Source organism: Notamacropus eugenii, chromosome 5 (assembly GCF_028372415.1).
Source record: "Notamacropus eugenii isolate mMacEug1 chromosome 5, mMacEug1.pri_v2, whole genome shotgun sequence".
NCBI lineage: Eukaryota > Metazoa > Chordata > Mammalia > Diprotodontia > Macropodidae > Notamacropus > Notamacropus eugenii.
The window spans coordinates 5546205-5569296 of NC_092876.1; the positions used below are offsets into that span (position 1 = coordinate 5546205).

The window sequence follows — 23092 nt, forward strand, 5'->3', positions numbered from 1 at the left end:
GGTGACTAGTGGAGTGGGTGGGGGCCCAGGTGGAATTTGAGCCCTGGGGTGGAGTGTGGAGGCCAGGGGAGGGATCTAGAGGGGAAAACAGTTATTACATTGGCCAAGGCATTGCACAGGATGGAGGGCAGGGCTGGGGGAGGAGAGTCCTGTCGGGTCTGGGAAGCTGACTGTGGGAGCCATTGGAGGAAAGGGAAGATCCTGAGGTCTCAGTGGGAATGGATAGGGCGGGGCTCTGAAACTGAGAGAGCCCCCCCATAGTGTCCTGGCTGGAAGAGGAAGCCCATGGAGCTGAGATCCAGCTGCTTTCTTCCTTTGGAGCTGTGATTATGCTTCCTACTTCCTTTGGAGCTGAGCTCCCTGTTCCTCGCAGAAGCCAGCTCTGTGCCCGCACCTCCCAGGTAGGTCTGAGTCAGTAATCCATGCAGCCCTCAGCTCCTGCTGGCTTGGGTTTCTTTCCCATGGGACCATGTGCTCAGTGTCCTTCAGGGCTGCTAGGAGCCCTCCTTTCTCCATTGCTGGCTCCCTGGCAGGATCCCAGTCCCTGCCTCTCTTCAGGGCTCAGTCTCCCTTCCCAAATGCCCTGGGATGCCTTCCCCAGCTTCACCACTGAGTCACACTTGCCACCTTTCAGACCTCCCCCATAGGGACCCAGCAGGACTCCCTTCAGCCTCCCCCTCAGGACTCCAATGTCCTGTCTCCTGTTCCAGTGTCCCAACAGCAGCCCTGGCTCCCTGTAAGGACCCAGGCCCTGATAAATGTTTAATATAAAATTTTGGAATAATCTCTTTGTTCTCTCTGAAGCAAACTCAGAGAATGCCTCTTCCTATGTCAGCAAAAGCCAGCCAGGGCTGACTTAACATTCCTTAAGAGACCTTTAACCTAAGACGCTATCTTGAATAACGGGACGTTTTCCAGATCTTCATATTTTCTGGACATATACTATGTTATGGCATGTTAATGGTAAAGAAAACACAGATATCTTGGGTCGTAATTTCTATGTGAAACTTTGTCAAACTCCGTTATCTTATTGTATTTACAACCTATGCAATTGAGAAATTCCTTTCTAATGGTCTAGTGAATGACTTATGGAGACCGTAGATCTGAAGGACACAGAACACGTCTTTGTTCTAAAACATACTTAAGGCTGCCCAATTCTTTGTATCGGCAGCCAGAACATTTCTGGCTCCATAATGCATTATGTTACCGTTTTCTTTAATGGGGAATTGATCAATTAATTAATTAAATTTTAAAACGTATGCATTTAGCCTGTTACCTTTTCTTTAACCAAGTTTTTAGGTCAACAGCAGTAAGGCTCCTGCCTGGCCTCCCTTACCTGAACCTGTGGCTCTCCTGCTGGCTCCCTCTCAGGTCCTAGGCCTTTGCTTCCCTGCCTCCACTTTCCCTCCTGGGACTCAGATAAGCAGCCTCCAAGGCTAAGCTCCAAAGAATGTCCCAGGGGTCACACACCCCCACCCCTGGCCCCTGGCGAGACCCAGGACACAGTTCCTTTGTCCCTCAGGCTCAGCTGTCTTCCTGGAACCCTTCTGTCACTCAGATGTCCCCTCTCCTCCTGCCCCCACATTTCTTCTAAACCCTCAGTCTGACTGCCAGATAACTGAGTCCCAGCCAGGATTGTGTCTCTTCCTCTCAGGCTTGCCCTGATCACTCCTGGCAGCTCCATCCCAGAGCCCTCCCTGTCTTCAACCTTCTCTATCTACCCTCTCTCCTAGATCTAGACGAGGGGGAGATGGGGTGTGTGTTGGGGGTGGGTGGTTGGGCATATGGAGGGGGCCTGGTGCTGGACAAGCATGAAGAAAGCCCAAGACTTAACCCCTGGAGCATACAGTTGAATGAGCAAAGTGGTTATCTGGGTGAGGCAGGTGTAATGAGGGAGAATTTAGATCCTGTTTATGTGTTTGTTGAGGAGAGGGGAGGTAGGGAGGGCAGAGGGCGGGTTGGAGGGAGAGCTCTGGCTCAGGAGTCTTGGAGACTCTGACTATTCTCATGCCACTTGGAATCCCTAAGCCCCTTCTGCCTCCTGGTTCTTTGTAGGAGAATGGGGGAGAGGAATAGTTTTCTTGTTCAGACCATCCTGATTCCCAAAGCTGACTTTCCTTCCCCCACACCTGGGTGTCTTTGCCCTGAGGGCAGGGGCAGGGCCTTTGTAATTCCTGTGTGACTCCACCCTCTCTAAATTACCGTAGGTCCTGAAAGTGACTGGAAAGAGCTCTTCCTGAGTGGGAATCCTTCAACCTGCCCAGCTGAGTCTGCAGAGGACCAGACCTGGGCCAGGCAGGTATCCTGGAACCAGAGGGAATGGCCCCTGGGAGACCCAGGCCCCCAGCCCAGGTGAGTGCAGTCCTTCCTCAGACTTGCCCAATGTCAGGGATAGAGGCCATTTCTGTGGACCCCAGATTGTCTAAGAGGTTGGTAATACCTCACATATGAGTTGTTTCTTTACAAAAAGTGAAAAAAATGGTAACCATTCTGCCTTGCTCTGTCTTTCTGTGTAATAAAGTGATGTATAGGCACTTTGGGATCTCCAGCACTAATCTCCACTCCTGCCCATCCCCCAGTTGCTGCCTTTTTGGGTCTCTCTTGCAATCCTTTTGCATTCCTACCACACACACACACACACACACACACACACACACACACACACACTCACACACACTCACACACACACACACACACTCACACACACACACACACACACACACACACACACAAACACACACACACACACAAACACACACACACCCCCACACCTTCTCACCTTACTCTTTGTTTCTTTTAACCCACCTCTCCCTTGTAGCCACTGAAGGTCCAGGGAACCCTGACCCTGAGTCTTGTCTGACCAGGCCTGGAGCAGAGCCCTGAGGCTCCCCCACCTCTGGTCCTCTGCAGGGCTGTCAGCAGAACAGAAATTCTCCTCCTGCTATTGCTCCAGTTCTCATGCCTCTGGTCACTTGCCTTCCCAGGTCTCTCTGAATCCTCCCCATTTACCAGTTCTTAGGTGAAGGCCACAAGCATTTAGAAAGGGTAGGGACACTGGGCTCACCTGCTGTTTATACACAGGAAGGAAAAACCAGTCCCTGGCCTCAAGGGCTCCCAGTCAACTGGTGAAGGTGACAGAGATGACAAGTCAGCAGCTTTATCCAAAGGAGTTCTCTGCTCTTGAGGGCCAGGGTGGAGTGCTGTTGACAAGATCAGGAAAGACCTTCAGGGAAACTGTTCTTTGAGACTGTGCTCATTATCATCAGGAATGGCTCTCCATGCCCCCCAGATGTTGCTGTCTCCATGAGACAAACATGAGAAGTACAGAAAACAAGGGATATGTCAAATAGATGTTCTCTCTGCTAACAGTCTTTAAAGACAATAAGACTGGCCAAATCTCTGGGACTGGAGATGAGCAGAATCTCACATAGGCTTGCAGTTTCTGTCTATAAATACCTTGACCCTCAGATCAATAAAGGGAACTAGTCTATCTTTTCCCACCTTCCGTGTCTCTTTCCTTCAACCACATCACTGAGCCTGTAGGGACACGGCCAGTCCACGACACTCTGCAGTATGCATGGCCTCCTGGGCACATTGGAAATATCAGTCAGATTAAGTCCCAAAGTGGTGCAGGTATGTCAGAAATGGAATGAGCCAGCTGGGCTCTCTCCATAAATGAAAGTTCATGATCCCACCTCTCAGTGGGAAAGGATGGATCTGGGAGGATGGAGGAGGAAAGAGGCCAGAATAGAAGGAAAGAAGCTTGAAAGGTTTGGTTGGGAGCAAGTTAGGTACTCAATTATCAATCAACAAAAGCATGCCTTTCTCCAGTGAGAGCCCACACTGAGAGTACATGCAGTGAAGGGGAGAGCAGGGACTGAAGAGACCCTAGTGAAAAGGGGACAGAGACAAATTCCTGGGAATCTTCAAAAGAAGGAAAGATGGATAAATTCCATAACTGTGTAGCACAGAATTAATAGAAATAAAGGAAGTGAAAACTGAAATATGGATTCCCAATAAAGCCTCAATCTGTTATTTGAAGGAAAGAATCACAGTGATGAAAAGGTAAAAAGAATTTTAACTGCATGATAGAGAATAAGCCAAAATAACAGAAGGTGAGTCATGTCACTACATAATGGAAGTGGAACCAAGGGAGATGGGAGAGCTTGAGATTCCTGGCATATTGGCCAACCATGTGTCCCCCATTTAAGAGGTTGGAAAAATGAGTGAGCTGTGCCAGGTATCAGAGTATTTTCAGATCTGGTCAAGCAGTCTTGTGTGTTGTTATTCACTCAGCTACAGTCCCTTGTCTTGACTCTTGCTCTCCCAAATTCCAGAGTTCTAGGTGTCTGCATGGACCCTTTATTCTCTTAAGAAGACTGGCAATGTCTTTCTCCTGAATTTGCTCAAATCTAAGCATTGGTTAATAAAGTATTACCTTTGTAGTAAGTGAAGGAAACCTCCTTTCCTCTTCTTGGTTATTCATTCTCACTAAATAATCATGGTGATTGAATGTTTTGCCATTGATGAATGAAAGCAACCATAAGGCAAAGGCATATATTGGCCATAACTCCTCATACCTGGAGCCAATCATGCCCTCCATAGAGAAACAGAGGTCTCTTTCCCTGCACTGGAAATAGTCTCATACTGCTCAGTTTAGTCCTGAGTGTGATTCTGAGTTGACCCTTGGGAGAAGCAGCGTCACCTTCACGCAGTCGAGTGGAGATCATTTTTGAGGCCCAGGTTTCTATGGAGGCCAGGGATGGGCCACTTTGGTTGTGATTCCTAGTGTTCAGATGATGGTGGACAACCTACCTAAAGTGGTGTCCAGTCCAGTTTGGTGATGTGCTGAAAGGAGGGAACATCATCCTCAGTCTAGGTGTAGATGCCCTTCTAGGTTGTGAGTTTCTGCTCAGTGTTGCCGATGGCAAACTACATCATTCCATGTAGGAACAAGGTGGTTTTGTGCTAAAGATTCCTGTCAGGAGGTTAGTGAGGCTGAGGGTTCTTCCACCCTGTTTTAATTTTGCACTGGATATGGATTCTCCTCTATCTCTTGCTTGATCCTGCAGGAATGCAGTCCATGAGAACCCACCTTTCTGAACACTGAATATTGGCCAGGCTCTCACTTGCTGCCTCCCTTGCAACTCTTATCCTGGACTGCAATGGACCCCCAGTGGTCTGGGGAAGCTCACATCTCTAGTTGCTGATTTTGGTGCCTTGCACTCAGCTACCACTTCTGCCCTCCTGGTCACTTCATGTCCTTGGTTTAGGGCCAGGGATGCAGGGGGCTGGGCAGGGTCCCATCCACTGCTGAATGGTCCTTCTGCTACTGCTTTCTTCCTCTTTGACACTTAGGGCTGCAACGGTGCTCTAAATGTCTGCGTGGCTGTCAAGTGCCCTCACTTTGGTGTTCAACATGGTGGGATGGATGATGATCTTTCTACCTGTTGGAATCTTCTGAAAACCAGGCTGTGCAACCTTCTTGCAAGGCTGCATTTGGCTAGACTCCTGTTGGGCAGCAGTCCCTTCACGCTTCTCCTTTGCTCCTTCATCTAGGGGCATCAGGCATAGCAAGGGGCAGTTTCTGTCTCTTGAGAATCAAGGTCTGAAGAGGTTAGGGGACACCAAGGCTGCTGCCTCTACCACTGCCCCAGAGCAGGTCTCCTGCGACCAGGCCTCCGGCTATCCTCAGCTTCAGGTGCTGGGACAAGGTCCAGTACAAAGCCTCAGGCTGCATGGTCTGGGTCAGCCAAGTCCCCATCTTTGGGGGTGAGGGGTAGTCTTAGGTCAGGGGGAGAGGAAGAGAGGGATAAGGGGCTTTCACTCTGTTCTTCTGTTTGAAGTGAGTGGAATTTTCTTTCTCACACATGATTTATGCCTTTTCTGACAAGGGAGGATTTTCACTTCACCTTCTCCCTTTCTCCTTGACAGATCTCCATGTATCTCTGATAGATCAAATAAGTTCTCTGTCTCCATAGGGAGAAACAACTTTTAGTAACCCATTTCTCAACTTTATTCATGCTGCAAATACAAAAAGCTGTTCTCCATATTCAATTGGGGTTTTCATGATTGTGGTTCTAAGTATTGGCTCTGAAGCTCATGAAGGGTGTGATCTTTGGGTAGATCTCTTTGTGCTTCACTTTCCTCCACTAAATTGATGAGGGTGAGACTAGATGAATTCTGGAGTCTCTTTCAGCTCATCCTATGACTTTTGATGGCTTAGAGGCTGGTGACATTCAAGGATGTGGCTGTGGACTTCACCCCAGAGGAGTGGGGCCTCTTGGACAATCCTCAGAAAGAGCTGTACAAGGAGGTCATGCTGGAGAATGCCCAGAACCTGCTCTCCCTGGGTAAGGACACTTCCTCTAGATCTATGAATCTACCATCCAAAGAACTTCCTTCATTCCCTTCCTAGTGTTCAGGATATGGAGCATTTATACATGATTGGAAAAGCCAAAATGCAGATCTCTTGTATCTGAGACAGTCCTCTTCCTGCCTGATTTTCCATGAAACATTTTTGCAATGTGTGATAGAAAACAAGGAGTTTTCTTTGTTCCCCCTGAAGCTGTCCCTTTCTAGTTTTAGGGAGCCTGAGGTCAAAGAACAAACCACTGTTGAGAATCTCAGAATATACCTAGTCTGACCTCTTCTTGAACATGAATTTTGTCTCTGAAAATGCTCAGCTAGCTTTTCCTTAGAGTTGGGCTGTGCAGGGAAGCCTTCACCTCTCAATGTAGCCTCTTCTCCTTTAGGTTTTGTTTGATCTTTGGAAGTTTCTTCTTGTTGAAAAGTATCAATTTGCCCTCCCCAGCTCCTGGTCTGACTCTCAGATACCTGGATCTTCCTTCCTAAATTCCCCACAGCCCAAAAGAAATGGTGGGAAAGGAAGGAAGGGAATATAAGCATTCATGTATACCTACTGTGTGCCAGCATGGTGCCAAAAAATGTTATTTAATTTCATCCTCCTAACAAGCCTGTGAGTCAGATGATATTACACAATTGAGGAAACTGAGGCAAGGAGAGGTTAAGTGACTTGCTTTGGGAGCTTTGCCAGTAATTGTTTGAGAGCAGATTTGAACTCACAGCTTCCTAAACCCAGGCCAAAGTTGCCTCTCCACTCCACTAGCGATTGCTTGTTACTTTGTAGATGGAAGAATCTGTGGATTCAGCCCATGCTTGTAGGAAGGAAGTGGAGAAAGCAGAATTTTCTGCTTCCAAATTGGCTTCCACATGATCTCCTTCCCATCCCCCAGCAAACTTTCCAATAGTAAATGTCATGGACAGGGATCTTGAGGCATGCTGGCACCCTCCTTTCATGCCCCCTTTCCCTAAAGAGAGTTGCCTTACCAATCTTTGTCCATTTTCCTCCCTTCCTTATTCCCATGCCCAGGACTTCCAGCTCCCAGAGAAGATGTGATCTCCCATATTGTGGGAGGGGATTCACCATGGATGCTGGAGCAAGAAGACCCCAGAACCTCCTGTGCAGGTGAGTGAGGGAAAAGCAGGTCTGTGAGGGCTGTTAGCACAAGGGTAGCTACATGTCACAGTAAAGGAAATGTTAGACTTGTGGGCAGGAAGACCTGCCTTACCTTTCTTTTTCAGACATTTTTTCACAGTAATATCCTGGGAAATTCCCTAAGCTCAATTTCCCCATGTGTGAAATGAAGGGGTTGGATGCCTTGACCTTTCAGCTCTGTTCCAGGAATAAAACTGGGATCCCATAAGATCTATTGTTTGAACTTTGGTTCATGGAGCTCTCCTCAAGGAATCGAGAAAAGGCCTAGGTTGTCTGAGATGGGCCTTTTCTTAGGCCTTCTTCAAGTGTGCAAGCATTTATTAAGTGCCTGCTGTGTGCTAAGTGCTGGAGATTCAAAGAATTGTGAGGGACATCAACTGCTCTCATGGAGCTCACAGACCAGTGAGGAAGGGCACCTGGACACAGGCTTGTAAAGCATCCTATGCACAGGTGAAACTGTAGCTAGTCAAGGGAAGGAAGGCTCTTGGAGTAAGGAGGGTTGGAAAAGCCTTATTGTGGAGGGTGGGCTTGAGCTGGGGCTTCAGAGAAGGCAGGAGGAGCATTCGAGGCATGAGGGCCAGCCAGGGTAAGCCCATGGAGACTGGAGATAATTTGTTCTGTTGAAGGCATACAAAGGAGTCTTTGCTATTGGATCATGACATATGTGGAGTTGGCATGAGATGAAGCAGGACTGGAAAGGTAGGAGAGGGGCAGATGATGAAGTTCCCTAACAGTCCAGCATAGGACTTTCTATGTCATCCTGGTGCTAGGGAGCCATTGCAGTTTATTGAGGAGGCAGTGATAAGGTCAGATGTGAGCTTTAGGAAGTTGAATTTGACAGCTGGGGAGAACATTGACTTATCCAGGGAGAGTTAAGACAGACCAAACAGCAGGCTTTTTTAACATTGCAGGTGTAAGGTATTTGGAATCTGAACTTAGAAGCTGGTAGTGTTGAGAAACAAGTGGGGATGGCTGTGAGAGATTTTACCAAAATGGAAAAACAGCGTATTCCAAAAGATTAACAATGGAGGGAAGGTGATGGTATATGAGCTTGAGAGATGGTGAGCAGTGGGTGACATCTCTATTATGAGCCTGGACAATCAGGAGAGTGAAGTGGGTAGTGTTAGGAAAGTAGCAAGATGGGAGGGTTGGGAGAAAGATAATGAGGTTAGTTTGGGACATGATAGGAGGAGAACCCAAAGAGAGAGGAGTGTCACTGAAACCTGGAGGAAAGAGAGTATCAAAGAATAGGTGGTGAGTGATGGTGAGAAAAGCTCCAGAGAGGTCAGGAAGGATGAGGACTGATAAGAGGACCTTTGGTTTAGCAATTAGGAGGTCACTGGTCACTTTGGAGGGAGGTGCTTCAAGTGACCAGTGAATTGGGAGCCAGAATGCAGTTTTGTAGGAAGTAAGAGTAAAGGAATGTAAAGAATAAAGCCCAGGTGTAGATGGTATCTCTAAGTGTTTAGCCATGAAAGGAAAGACAGATACAGGCCAGTATCTGCTAGGAATGGATAAAGTGAGAGTTTTTAAAAATATATTTATTTATTTTTAATTATCAACATTCACTTTCCTAAGATTGAGAGATGTAAAATTTCTCCCCCATTTTCTCTTCCCCCAGCCTAAGAGGGCATGCAATCTGATTATAGTCTATACCCATATACATCCATTTTAACATATTTTCCCATGAGTCATGTTGTAAAGAAGAGTGAGAACCAATGGGAGGAATCAGGAGAAAGAGGAAAGAAGACAAGAGAGCAAATAGTATACTGCAATCTGCGTTCAGACTCCAGAGTTCTTTTTCTGGATGTGGGCAGCATTTTCCATCATGAGTCTTTGGAGTTGTCTAAGATCCCTGCATTGCTGAGCAGAGCTAAGTCTGTCAAGTCAGTCAGCACACCGTGTGGCTGTTAGTGTGTACAGCATTCTCCTGGTTCTCCTCATTTTAGACAGCATCAGTTCATTTAAGTCTTTCCAGGTTTTTCTAAAGTCTGCCTGCTCCTCAGTTCTTATGGAACAGTAGTATTCCATTCCATTCCTATACCACAACTCTCTCAGTCATTCCCCATTTGATCGTTGGAAATCAACTGATTTCCCATTCTTGACCACTGCAAAGAAGGTGACTAGAAATATTTTTGCACATGTAGGTCTTTATCCTATTGTTGTGATCTCTTGAGGATATAGACCTAAAAGTAATATTTCTAGGTCGAAGGGTGTGTGCAGTTTTATAAGCCATTTGTGCATGCTTCCAAATTGCTTTCCAGAATGGTTGAATCAGTTTACAACTTCACCAACAATGCAGTAGTGTTCCAATTTTCTCACATCTTCTCCAGCATTTATCATTTTCCTGCGTTGTCATGTTAGCCAATGTGATTGGTGGGATGCCATAACCTTAGAGTTGTTTGTGTTTGCATTTCTCTAATCAATAGTGATTGAGAGTTTTTTTCATATAACTATACAGAGCTTTGATTCCTTCCTCCCCAAACTGCCTGTTCATGTCCTTTCCCCATTTATCAATTGGGAAATGACTTGTATCATGATGAATTTGACTCAGTCCTCTACATATTTGAGGAATGAGGGCTTTCCCAGAGACATTGGCTTTGAAGTTTATTTCCCAGCTTTCTGCCTCACTTCTAATCTTGGTTGAACTAGCTTTGTTCCTGCAAAACCTTTTCAGTTTAATGGAATCAAAATCATCCATTTTGCATTTCCTGATGTTCTTTCCCTCTTAGTTGGTCATAAGTTCTTCCTTTCTCCATGGATCTAACAGGTACACTATTGCTTGTTCTCCTAGTTTGCTGGTGGTATCAGCCTTGATATCTGAATCCTGTAACTGTTTGCAGTGTATGGTGATATATGGTGTCACATGCTGATTTGTGCTCATTTTGTGCCACACTGTTTTCCAGTGTTCCCAGCAATTTTTGTCAAACGGTGAGGTCTTATCCCAGAAGGATAAGTATAAGAAGGGTAAGCATGGGGTCCTTGGTTTTATCCAACAGTAGACTGCTCTAGTCATTGACTACTGTGTCATGTATTCCACTGATCTACCCCTCCATTTTGTAGCCAGTACCAAGAAGTTTTAATAATTGTTGCTTTATAATACATTCTAAGATCTAGGTTGGTTAGGCCTCCTTCCCTAGCATTTCTTTTCATAAATTCACTTAAATATTCTTGACCGTTCTTCCAGATGAATTTTGGTATGACTTTTTTCTACCTCTATAAAATAATTTGTTGTTAATGTGATTGGTATAGCACTGAAGATGTAAATTAATATAGGTAAAATTGTCATTTTTATTATATTAGCTCTGCCTTACCTAGCTGCAACTGATATTTTTCTAATTATTTACACCTGACTTTATGTACATGAAAAGTGTTTTGTATTTATGTTATTAGAGTTCCTGACTTTGTCTTGGTAAGTACACTCCCAGATATTTTATATTGTCTACAGTAATTTTAAATGGAATATCTCTTCTTATTTGTTGTTGTTGGGCTTTGTTTGTAACATATAGAAATTGAATATTCTATGTGGGTTTCTTTTATATCTTGCAGCACTGTTAAATTTATCATTTCAAAATTTTTTACTTGATTCTAAAGGTGTACCATCACAACACGTGCAGACAAATACCGTTCTTCTTTGCCATTCTAATTCCTTCAGTTCCTTTTATTTCTCTTCTTGCTCAAACTAGTGTTTCTGGTCCTTTACCTCTTGAATAACTGTGGTGATAATGGACGTTGTTTTGTCATTCCTGATCTTATTGGAAATGCATCTACCTTATCCCCATTACAAATATTTGCTGATGGTTTTAAGTAGATTCTACTTCTCATTTTAAGGAAGACTATTCCTCTGCTCTCTACTGTTTTTAATAGGAAAGGGTGCTTGCTTTTGTCAAAAGCTTTTTCTGTATCCATTGGGATAATCATATGATGTCTCTTAGTTTTGTTGTTGATATGGTCAATTATGCTGATAATTTTCCTGTGATTGAAATAGCCCTGCATTCCTGGAATAAATCCTACGTGGTCATTATATATCATCCTAGTGATCAGCTGCTGTAACCTCTTTTCTAATAGTTTATTTACAATGTTTGCAACTGCATTCATTAGGGAAATTGGTCTCTACTTTTCTTTCTCTGTTTTGGCTCTTCCCAGTTCAAGTATCAGCACTATATTTGTACCATAGAAAGAATTTGGTAGCACACCTTCTTTGCCTATTTCCCCAAATAATTTACAAAATTCTGGAATTAATTCTTCTTTACATGTTTGATAGAATTAGTTTGTAAATCCATCTTGCCCTAGCCATTGTTCTTGGGGAGTTCACTGATGGCTAATTCAGTTTCATTTTCTGAAATGGGGTTATTTCAGTATTTTATTTCCTCTTCTTTTAACCTTGGAAGTTTATATTTTTGTACATGTTCATCCATTTCACTAAGATTGACAAATGTATTGGCATATAATTGGGCCCAATAGCTCCTAATTATTGTTTTCATTTCTTCTTCCTTGGTGGTGAATCCAGCCTTTTCCTATTTGATGCTGGTCATTGGGTTTTCTTCTCTCTTTTAAAAATAAAATTAACAAAGGTTTACTTATTTTATTGTTTTTTTCCCTAAGAAACCAGCTCTAAGTTTTATTTGTTACTTCAATAGTTTTCTTAATTTCTATTTTATTAATCTCACCTTTGGTTTTCAGAATTTCTAATTTGGCATTGAATTGGGGATTTTTATTCATTCTTTTCCTATGTTTTGTTCATTAGTTCTTCTCTCTGTATTGTTTTCCTGTAAGCATTTGGAGATACAGAACTTAACCTAAGAACTGCTTTTGCTGCCTCCCATAAGTTTTGGTGTGTTGTCTCCTTAGTGATATTGTCTTGGATGTCATTATTGATTGTTTCTATGATTTTTTCCTTGACCAAATCGTTCTTGAAGATTACACTACTTTGTTTCCCATTCACTTTTAGTCTATGTTGCCATGTCCCATTATTACATGTAGTTGTTCTTGAATCATGGTGTGAAAATCATGCCTTTAATATTGCTGCCTTTCTGCACTGTATTGTGAGGCTTTTATGCCCTAATACATGGTCAGTTTTTGTGTAGGTGCCTTGTAGCACTGTGAAAAAGGCATATTGCATTCTATCTTCATTCAGTTTTCTCCAGAAGTGTTCCACATCTCTCTTTTCATCCTTAGCTTCTTTCTTGTTGATTTTGTGCTTAGATTTATCTAGTTCTGAGAGGAGTAGGCTGAAGTCCCCCACCAGTATAGTTTTACTCTCTATTTCTTCCATGAACTTCCATGAATTCTGTTGTAAGAATTTTGATGCTATACTACTTCGTGCATGTGTTTAGGAATGATATAACTTCATTGCCTGTAGTATCTTTTAGCAGGAAGTAGGTTCCTTCCTTACCTCTTTTAGTTAGATTTATTCTTGCTTTTGCTAGCCCTGCTTCTTTCCTTCAACTGAAGCATAATATATTCTACTCCAGCCTTTTATCTTTACTCTGTGTGTATCCTTCTGCTTCAAATGTTTTCCTTGTACACAACACATTGTCGGAGTGTGGATTTTAACCCACGCTGCTATCTCCCTCGGTTTTATGGGGGAGAGTTCATGCCATTCACATTTACTGTTATGATTACTATCCGTGTCTTTCTCTCCATCCTATTTCCCCCTATTTATATGCTTTTGTTCTTTCTCCCTTTCCCTCCTCACTAGAATTTTGCTTTTGAGCACTGCCTCCCTCAATCTGTCCTCCCTCCTATCAGACCCTCCCTTTCTTCCTTTACTCCTTTTTCCCTCCTTTCTACTACCCCCTCCTTTTTCTTTCCTCTTTCCCCTTGCCCCTCCAAAATTTCTGTAGGGTAAGTTATATTTCTATACTGAGTATGTTATTCTCTCTTTGAGTCAAATCTGATGAGAGTAAAATTCTAACAGTGCTCATCTCAAAGGGAGGACTTTTTTGAGGTCCAAGAAGATATGATTTCATTTGTGGCAGTTGAGAAGGAGCCAGTGGAAAGAAAGAAATTGAAAATAGTGATGATAAGTAGGTAATATGCTGGAGGAACATCTGGCCCCCTCTTCATCAGAGACTGGGGTAAAGGAGGAAAAGAATTTGCATGAGATTAGCATGAGATAAGAGAGCTCAGAGGAAATGTCCAATTGTTTTAGTGAAATATGAGGCCAGGTTCTCAACTGAGAGGGTTGGTGGGAGTGAGCCCTATGGGAGGGCCTGAGAGGAATGAAAAGATCTGGAAAAGCTGAGATAAGGAATCAGGGAGGTGTCAGAGGATTGCTTTGCCACAGTCTTTGCCCAGCTGAGATGGTGTTACCAAAATTGGCAGTGGACCCTAGCAACTTGGGTTCCTGATTTTCTCTCTTCATTATTCAGCATGTGAGGAGACAGGAGTGCCAGTGTCTTAACTTGAAGTAATCCAATGCTGAGGCTTGCTTACGTCACCAAGCCAAGTTCCTTTATGGTTTGTATGATCCAGTCTTTGTCTCCATTTTTGGAGAATCATTCCCCAGATCCATATAGATGGCTGCCACCATCAGTTTATGGAGATGGGTGGTTGATTGCCAGGTGTCCCATAGCAGGACACCCTCCAGCAACCTTTGGAATCTCCAGTATTGGCTCTGCTCAGGTGCCATCCACATTAGAACTGGACAAAGGTAACTCCTTGTAGGTATGAGGTAAAAAAAGGAGACAGAAAGCAGGGTTGAGGCAGAACCTCCATGTGACCACAGAAAGACTAGATTCCAGGTGCCCCATCAGCCACAACTGCACCATCCATACATGGATCGTGACAACAAATGGAAAAGTTATGAATGCTGTGAATAAGTTCACTTACCTTGGTAGTGTACTTTCCAGGGATGTACACATTGACAATGAGGTTGATACATGTGTTGCCAGAGCTCGCTCAGTCTTTGGGAGGCTCCAAAGAAAGTTTTGGGAGAGAAGAGGTATTAGACTGACTAGAAAACTTGAAGGTCTACAGAGCTGTGGTGCTGACCTCATTGTTATATGCTTGTGAAACATGGATATTCTCCCAGTGTCATGCCAGGAAACTGAATCACTTCCATTTGAACTGTCTTAGGAAGATTCTGAGGTTCACCTGGCAGGATAAGATACCAGACACTAAAGTCCTTGCTAAAGCTGAACTGCCAAGCATTCAAACTATGCTTCAGAGAGTGCAACTCCCATGGACTGGCCACGTTGTTCAGATGCAAAATGTATGCTTGCCAAAAGACTATTTTATGCAGAACTTGCATGGGGCAGGTGATCACATGGTGGCCAGAAGAAACAGTACAAGGACACTCTCAAAGTCTCTCTCAAGAACTTTGGATTTGACTCTGTAACATGGGAGTCACTGACACAGGCCCACTCAGCATGGTGTGCCCACATCAGAAAGGGTGCTGTGGTTTTTGACCAAAGAAGATTTCAGACAGCACAAAGTAAAGGCAGGATGCACAAATTTGGGATATTCACATAGACTATCTGTGCCTAACCTGTGGTAGAGCATTCCTAGGTCATGTTGGTCTGATCAGCCACAGTAAGACACACTGAAATTTCACTTTACAATGGTGATGCCATTTTGGTCATCTTTGAAGATGAAGGACAACAACCAGATTCCAGGGACTGAAGTAACAGTTAGGGCCTTGTAGGAGAATGGCTGTTCAAGAAGGAGAACTGAGTTGAAAGGAGTAAATAGTAAAAAATAATAAGAAGAGCTCACAATGAAGTAGTGCCTCATCTGTACCAAGGTGTTCCAAGTATTACCTCATTTGCTTCTCATAAGAATAGTAGGAAGTAGGTGCTATTATGATCCTCATTTTACAGATAAGGAAACCAAGGCATGCAAAAGTACTGTGACTTGCCCAGCGTCACATTGGCAGGAAGGTTCTGAGCTGCCTCTGGAACTCTCAGGCATTCTGGACTTCAGGCCCAAATCTCTATTGTGAATGTTGTGTATTTGGCTTGATGATCAGGATGCAAGGAGAGTATTGCCTTGTATATGGAGGAGCTGGGAACTAGGAAGACAATTTGCAAGTTCTCTTGCTGAGACTTGTCTATTTTTCATTTTTAGTTCCCTATCTAGTCAATGGGATGAATAATATGAATTGCTAGTCATTATAGAAAAAGACTTATTTTCTTTTGGGTAATGAGAGGGGTTGTATGAAATGATAAAAGTATTTGAAGGTCAATTGCACTATTACTTTGGGTTCTTTGAAACAATCTTTATATATACAACTTTTCTTTTCTTTTAGCAAAAGTACTATCTTATTTTCCCTCAATTAAATGTAAAAACCATTTTTAACATTCCTTTTAAAATTTTTTTGAGTTTCAAATTCTCTTATTAACCCCAACCTCCACTCACTCACTGAGAAGGCAAGCAATTTGATACAGACTACAGATGTTCAATCATGCAAAACGTATTTCCACATTACGTTGTGAAAGAAAACAGATAAAAAAGGAAAAGAAAAAGTATGTTTCCTTCTTCCACCAGACTCAGTCAGTTCTTTCCCAAGAGACAGGCTTTCCCTTCAAAATTTCCTTGGATGATTTGCTGAGAACAATTTTTTGTGCTCTTTGAGCAAAGCAGTTGGCTCCAATTTACAGCTGATCATCCTACAATATTGCTGGTCCTGTATACGGTGTTCTTCTGGTTCTACTCATTTGACTTTGTATCAGGTCATATGAACCTTTTCAGGGTTTTCTGAAAACATCATGCTCTTTTATTTCTTATGACACAACAGTATTTGATCACAATTACGTGCAACAATTGGTTGTCATTCTCCAATGGATGGACAGCCCCTCAGTTTCCAATTCTTTGCTACCACTAAAAGAGCTGCTATAAATGTTTGTATGTATAGCTACAGTATTTCTTTTTTGCTTTTTCAATCTCTTTGACAAACTGACCTAGTAGTGGTATTGCTTAGTCAAAGGGCAGAGAGGCTTTTATAATCCTTTTGACATAATTCCAAATTGTGCTTGACAACAGTAGAATCACTACCACTTTACCAACAGTGCCTCAGTGTCTCAGTTTTCCACATTGACTCCAACATGTATCATTTTCCTTTTCTGTCATGGTAGCCATTCTGATAGTTTTGGAGTGATCCCTCAGTGTTTTTAATTTGCATTTCTCTAATAAATAGTGATTTAGAGCATTTGTTCATATGACTATAGATAATTTTGAATACTTCCTATAAATTTGACTCAGTTCTCTTTATATTTGAGAAAGGGGGTGTTGATCAGAGAAACCTACTGCCACATTTTTTTCAAAGTTTATCATTCCTATTGCCCTCCATCCTCTTTCCTACATTTTTCTCATTCTCTCTTGTCTCACCCTCCTCATCCTCACAAGTGGTTTGCTTCTGCCTTTTATCTTCCCCATTCTGCTCCCACTTCCATCAGCCCTCCCCTGCTTCTCTTCTGCCCTACCTCTCCTTCTTTCCTGTTGGACAAGATAATGCCCCACTGAGTGTGGATGTCATTCCCTCTTTGTGCCAGATCTGGTGAGAGCAATATTTCCCTCCTTCCCCCATGTTCACCATCTTTTCCTCTACTGTAAAAGGGCTTTCACATCTTTTTTACTGTCAGATAATTTACCCTATTCTACCTCCCCCTTTCCCAGTGCATTCCTCCTTCTTGTCCCTTAATTTTATTTAAAATGAACTTTGAAAGGGAGTTCTTCTTTGTACCATGGGCACACCAGCTATAGCCTCACAAAAACTTTTCTGAATGACTGACCTTTGTGGCCAACCAATTGCTTTGGAAATCTGCCCATTTAGCTAAACATGTTGTGGTCTATGGTCATGATGGAAATTATAAAGTACTTTGCTATAAGAAATGATGAGTTCAGTGACTGGAGAATATCAAGGAAAATCCTGCATGAAATAATGAAGAGGGAAATGAGCAAAACCAAGAAAATATGATATAGAGGAACAGCATTTTTGTTTTCAGAATGAGTTTGAGGGATAGGTGGGTGGTACATTGGATACAGCACTGGATCTGAAGTGAGGAGGGCCCAAGTTTTCATCGGGCCTTAAATATTTGACACTTACTAACTGTATCAGAGACCCTGGGCAGATCTCTTAACCTCTATTGTCTCATGCCCTCTACACTCACCACCTCCCCCCCCCCCAAAAAATATAGAATGACTTTCAGTGAATAAGTTATACTACTCTTATAAATACCCAAATTAACCATAAAGGCCATCGGAAGATAGGCACTTTCTGCATCCAGAGATATAACTGAGAAATATAAGAATGTTGAATAATTTTACATATATATATATATGTACATATAATTATATACGTTTCTATATATATTTGTGTCTAATGGTAGCCATATTTAAGGTAGGGGAGGGAAGAAAAAAAATAATTTACTTGACAATTTTCTCATATATTTGAAAGGAATAGCAAGTTGTGCATGGGAGATTTATGGTTTCACACACAGTCATCTTTTTTCTTGTACTTTGTTATAAAAATGCTTGCTTTATTCCATAACTATGTACTGGTGTTTAAAAAAGGGGGAAGGAGAATTTGCTCAACTGAAGGTTAGCAACATATATAACAGAGAAGTTCAGCTCAGAAAAAAGCCTGAAGAGTGCAATGAGGGCCAATATAAGGACTGTCTGTGGAATGGTTGAGATAGTCCATGATGATTCCACCATCACTTGGAAGGTGTTCATGGTTGCCAAAAAGCCTGCCATCCATGTCAGTATTTGTAAGATCTCGATCTGGTGATTACCTGGTGATGAGCCATGCTTACAAGATGACCTGAGAATGAGAGGAGTACTCTGGTGTAGCGTCAGAAAGAAAATGAGTCCAGCTGCGTGACTGGGACCATCCATGGGAATCAATTTACAGTTGAATTTCCAACTTTTCTGAGGGACTGGGAAACAATTTGATGTCAGGTTGAGAAGCTGAAGGAACATACTGCACCTAATCAGAAGTGGTCCACATTTGATGTAATCACTGCATGGATTTGCAAAGTATTGTGTACCTGATCATGAGTTTGGAATTATTGCAGAAGAACTATTGTGCTTGAGATAAGTACATGTTCATTGTTCTGGAGGAAAAGAGTGGTGCACTTGCATTATTGAACTGATAGACTTATAAATTTATTCTATGTTCATATAATGTAATATCATATTTTATGTTCCTGTACTAAATATGTACAATTAAATAAAATTGTATATTTACATTTATTTTACTTGGTTAAACATACCCATAATTAACCGGGCAACTGTTTTCTTCTGCAAGTCCTATGAGAGAATTTTCCAGCCAAACCCCTTGGGCCATTAATGTGGAGACTCAAAGGGTTGATCAGCCATCAAATGGCTGGGGCTACAATAGGAACAGTAGTCCTACAGGGAGAAGGATGACATACCTAAAGAAATATCATTTTTGCGTATGGGATGGAAATGGATTTTTAAAATCATGTTCATTGGAAGGATTGTGGTTTTCCTATTTTTTTTCCAATGGGAAGCAGAAGGAATCAAATGCAAAATTTTCCCAAGGAAAGAGATAATGCCTGTCCTAAAAGAATGATGGCTTAGACCAGAACAGAGCATGCCTCAGCTGAGTCAAAAAACAAGACTGGCAGTTCTGTGCTCTTAGACATGAGAACAGAAAAGAGGAAATAAAACCTATCAGCAGGGAACTTCACTCTGCCTGTTGATGTCCTAGGGAATGAAATAGTGGGAATATTTAGGATGTGAGCCACAAATGCCTTCTCTGTGGATCAAAAGATAATGTAAGCAAAGTTGCACACAAAGTTGGAAATTACTAAGGAATGATTACAAAGAAGGACTGTGATAAGCCATCAAAGCTGATCAATAAAGAGGAGCAGGAAGATCCCTAAGCCCATAGAAAGTACAAAAAACTGGCATTGAGAAATGCAGTGAGGGAGAGATGGGGGAAGTCTGGGTCAGGGATCATTGTCAAGTCCTGCTACTTGACAGTAGTTGCCTTCTATTCCAGGGTGAGATACTGGTCCTCTGCCTATAATCAGGGACCTGAGCAATACCTTCTCAAAGAAACTGTTTTTCAAACAGCTAAGTACAAAATAATAATCATCACTTTTCATAAGCACAGTGAATTTATAGTGGATGTGGAAAGCAGTATAGCTCTAAAAAAATTCCACCACATTTGTATTTTTAAAATGTCTGAACTCAAATTGCATTTTGTAGTGTATTTCTCATACTGTTCATTGGGCTTGAACTCATAGTTCTGTAGCAATGCATTGAAAATGATATTACAGGCATGCCAAGTATCCTACTTCCACTGGGTACTTGTTTGAAAGATTGCTCATGTAATAGTCTCTACACAGAGACAGATAACTAAACACGTAATAAAAAAAGTAGGAAATACATTACTAATTTGTTACTTTTTATCAATGGAGGTAGAGCATATGTTTGTTTATATCTGTTTGTGTTCATAAATCAGGAGTAAATACGTTTCTTTGTTTCCTTCAGATGGAGAGACCAAGCTTGAAATCAGGAAATCTGCTTCAAAGCTGAGTATTTCTGTGGAAGCATCACAGCAGCCAAGATTCATGAGTAATGGCCACTCTGACTTCAGTTGGAGAGAAATCTGTGAATCTCATATCAAGATCAAGAAAAAACAAAAGGGTCACTGTGAATCTGATGAAGATGGAAAGAGTTTCAGACAAAGTTCAGTCCTAATTCACTGCAAGAGAAAGGTATCAGGGAATGGCTGTTCACAGGATCAGAAATATACTGAAAGCTCTACTGGACAGGCAAGGCCTATTGAGTCTCTTGGGAATCCTCTGGAAGTGCAAAATTATCAATGTAATGGATGTGAGATGACCTTCAGGTTGAATTCAGAGCTAATTAGACACCAGAAAGGTCATCCCAGAGAAATGGGAATTACACCTAATGAAAGGAAGAAGGCCTGCACTGATAATTCAAACCTCATTGACCATCAACAAATTCAAAGTGGAGAGAAACATTATGAATGCATTGAATGTGGTCAATCCTTTAAGCAGCAGTTATCAGTCACTCACCATCCAAAATTTCATTCTAGCCACAATCGACATAAATGCATGCAATGTGAGCAGGCCTTCAGGCCACATTTGTCCCTCATTTCCCATCAGAGACTTCTTAGTAGAAATAAATCTCATGAGTGTCATAAAAGTGATAAAACGTTCAGAGAATACTCCTCTTCTGTTGTACATCAGAAAAGCCAACCTGTCAAGAAATCTTATTCTTGTAGTCAGTGTAGTAGGACCTTCACTGAGAGGAGTCATCTTACTAGACATGAGAAAATTCATGTTGGGGAAAAGATTTATGAATGTAATCAATGTGGAAAGTCTTTCAGAAGAAGATATGGTCTCACTCTACATCAGAGAATCCACACTGGAGAGAAACCTTATGCATGTAATCAATGTGGAAAGGCTTTCAGATCCAGCTGCAGCCTTAGTTATCATCAGAGCATCCATACTGGAAAGAAACCTTATGAATGTAATCACTGTGGAAAGGCTTTCATATGTCGCTCCAGTCTCAATGTACATCAGAGAATCCACACTGGAGAGAAACCTTATGCATGTAATCAATGTGGAAAGGGTTTTAGAAGGAGCTGTAATCTTGCTGATCATCAGAGAATCCACACTGGAGAGAAACCTTATGAATGTAATCAATGTGGAAAGGCTTTCAGATCCAGCTGCAGCCTTAGTTATCATCAGAGCATCCACACTGGAGAGAAACCTTATGAATGTAATGTTTGTGGAAAGGTTTTCAGAAAGAGCTCTACCCTTGCTGCTCATGAGAGAATCCACGCTGGAGAGAAACCTTATGAATGTAATCAATGTGGAAAGACTTTCGTATGCAAATCCAGTCTTACTTTACACCAGAGAAGCCACACAGGAGAGAAACCTTATGAATGTAATGTTTGTGGAAAGGTTTTCGGAAAGAACTCTACCCTTGCTGCTCATGAGAGAATCCACACTGGAGAGAAATCTTATGAATGTAATCAATGTGGAAAGGCTTTCAGATCCAGCTGCAGCCTTATTTATCATCAGAGTATCCATACTGGAAAGAAACCTTATGAATGTAATCACTGTGGAAAGGCTTTCATATTTAACTCCAGTCTTAATGTACATCAGAGAATCCACACTGGAGAGAAACCATATGAATGTAATCAATGTGGAAAGGCTTTCAGATGCAGCTCCAGTCTCAGTGTCCATCAGAGCATCCATACTGGAAAGAAACCTTATGAATGTAATCACTGTGGAAAGGCTTTCAGATGTAGCTCCAGTCTCAATGTACATCAGAGAATCCATACTGGAGAGACACCCTATGAATGTAATCAATGCGGAAAGACATTTAAACAGAAGCCCCACGTTGTTCGACACCAGAGAAGCCACACTGGAGAGAAACCATATGAATGTAATCAATGTGGAAAGGCTTTCAGATCCAGCTACAGCCTTAATTATCATCAGAGCATCCATACTGGAAAGAAACCTTATGAATGTAATCACTGTGGAAAGGCTTTCATATGTAGCTCCAGTCTCACTAGACATCAGAGAAGCCACACTGGAGAGAAACCTTATGAATGTAAAGTGTGTGGAAAGGCTTTCAGATCTGGCTCCAGACTCACTGCACATCAGAGAACCCACAGTGGAAAGAACCCTTATGAATATAATTAACATGGAAAGCATTTTAGTTCCAAGTTGTCATCAGAGCATCCATAGTGGAAAACCTAATTAATGTAATCAACGTGGAAAGCGTTTCACATGCAGCTCCAGTCTTACTGTACATCAGAGAATCCACACTGCAGAGACACCCTATGAATGTAATCAGTGCGGAACAGCATTTAAACAGCAGCACCACTTGGTTCAACATCAGAGAAGCCATACTGCAGAGAAACCTTATGAATGTAATCAAGGTGGGAAGGCTTTCAGATGCAGCTCCTATCTTGCTGTGCATCAGAGAGTCCACACTAGAAAGAAACCTTATGAATGTAATCAATGTGGAAAGGCTTTCAGAGGCAGGAGCAGTCTTGCTGCACATCAGAGAATCCATACTTGAAAGAAATCTTATGAATGTGATCATTGTGTGTGAATTTTATATGTAGTTATTCTCTTGACAGACAGAGAATCTACATTGGAAAAAAACCTTATAAATGGAATCATTGTGGAAAGACTTTGATACAGAGCTCCATTCTTCCTCTACATCAGAGAATGCACACTGGACAGAACCTTTATTACTGTAGTCAGTGTGGAAAGAGTTTCAGATGTAGTTTGGCTCTTGCTGTACATCAGAGCATTCACAGTGGAATGAGACTTTATTAAGTTAATCAATGTGGAAAATATTTGAGACAATGCTCCAGTCTTGCTGAATAAGAGAGAATCCACCCTGGAAAGAAACCTTATGAATATAATCACTCTGGAAAGACTTTCAGATGCAGTTCTGGCTTCAGCACAGTGTTAGACATCCCAGATTTCCTACTGTGCATGTACCCCTTTAAATGTGATAATTTTTTCTCTGACATACTATTGATTTTCATTTCTCAATAATATTCCATAACATTCACATGCCATAAAACCATCAGTCATTCCCACT

The 23092-nt window shown here is 42.2% G+C and overlaps 1 protein-coding gene and 1 long non-coding RNA gene across 3 annotated transcripts in view; one reads left to right on the forward strand and one right to left on the reverse strand.

The window, feature by feature from the left end:
• LOC140508217 (uncharacterized) overlaps positions 1-23092 on the reverse strand; it is a 40279-nt gene that overhangs the window by 477 nt on the left and 16710 nt on the right. For both annotated transcript variants that reach the window (XR_011968342.1, XR_011968341.1), the window contains exon 3: positions 3065-3200. This is a non-coding gene — a long non-coding RNA (uncharacterized lncRNA). The remainder of the gene's footprint in view (positions 1-3064; positions 3201-23092) is intronic.
• LOC140508214 (uncharacterized) lies at positions 115-23090 on the forward strand. The gene is made up of 6 exons (XM_072615995.1): positions 115-401; positions 2208-2352; positions 6227-6353; positions 7394-7489; positions 19985-22109; positions 22264-23090. Exons 2-6 carry the CDS (start codon positions 2320-2322, stop codon positions 22556-22558), a joined length of 2676 nt encoding a protein of 891 aa, XP_072472096.1. The 5' UTR covers positions 115-401; positions 2208-2319; the 3' UTR covers positions 22559-23090.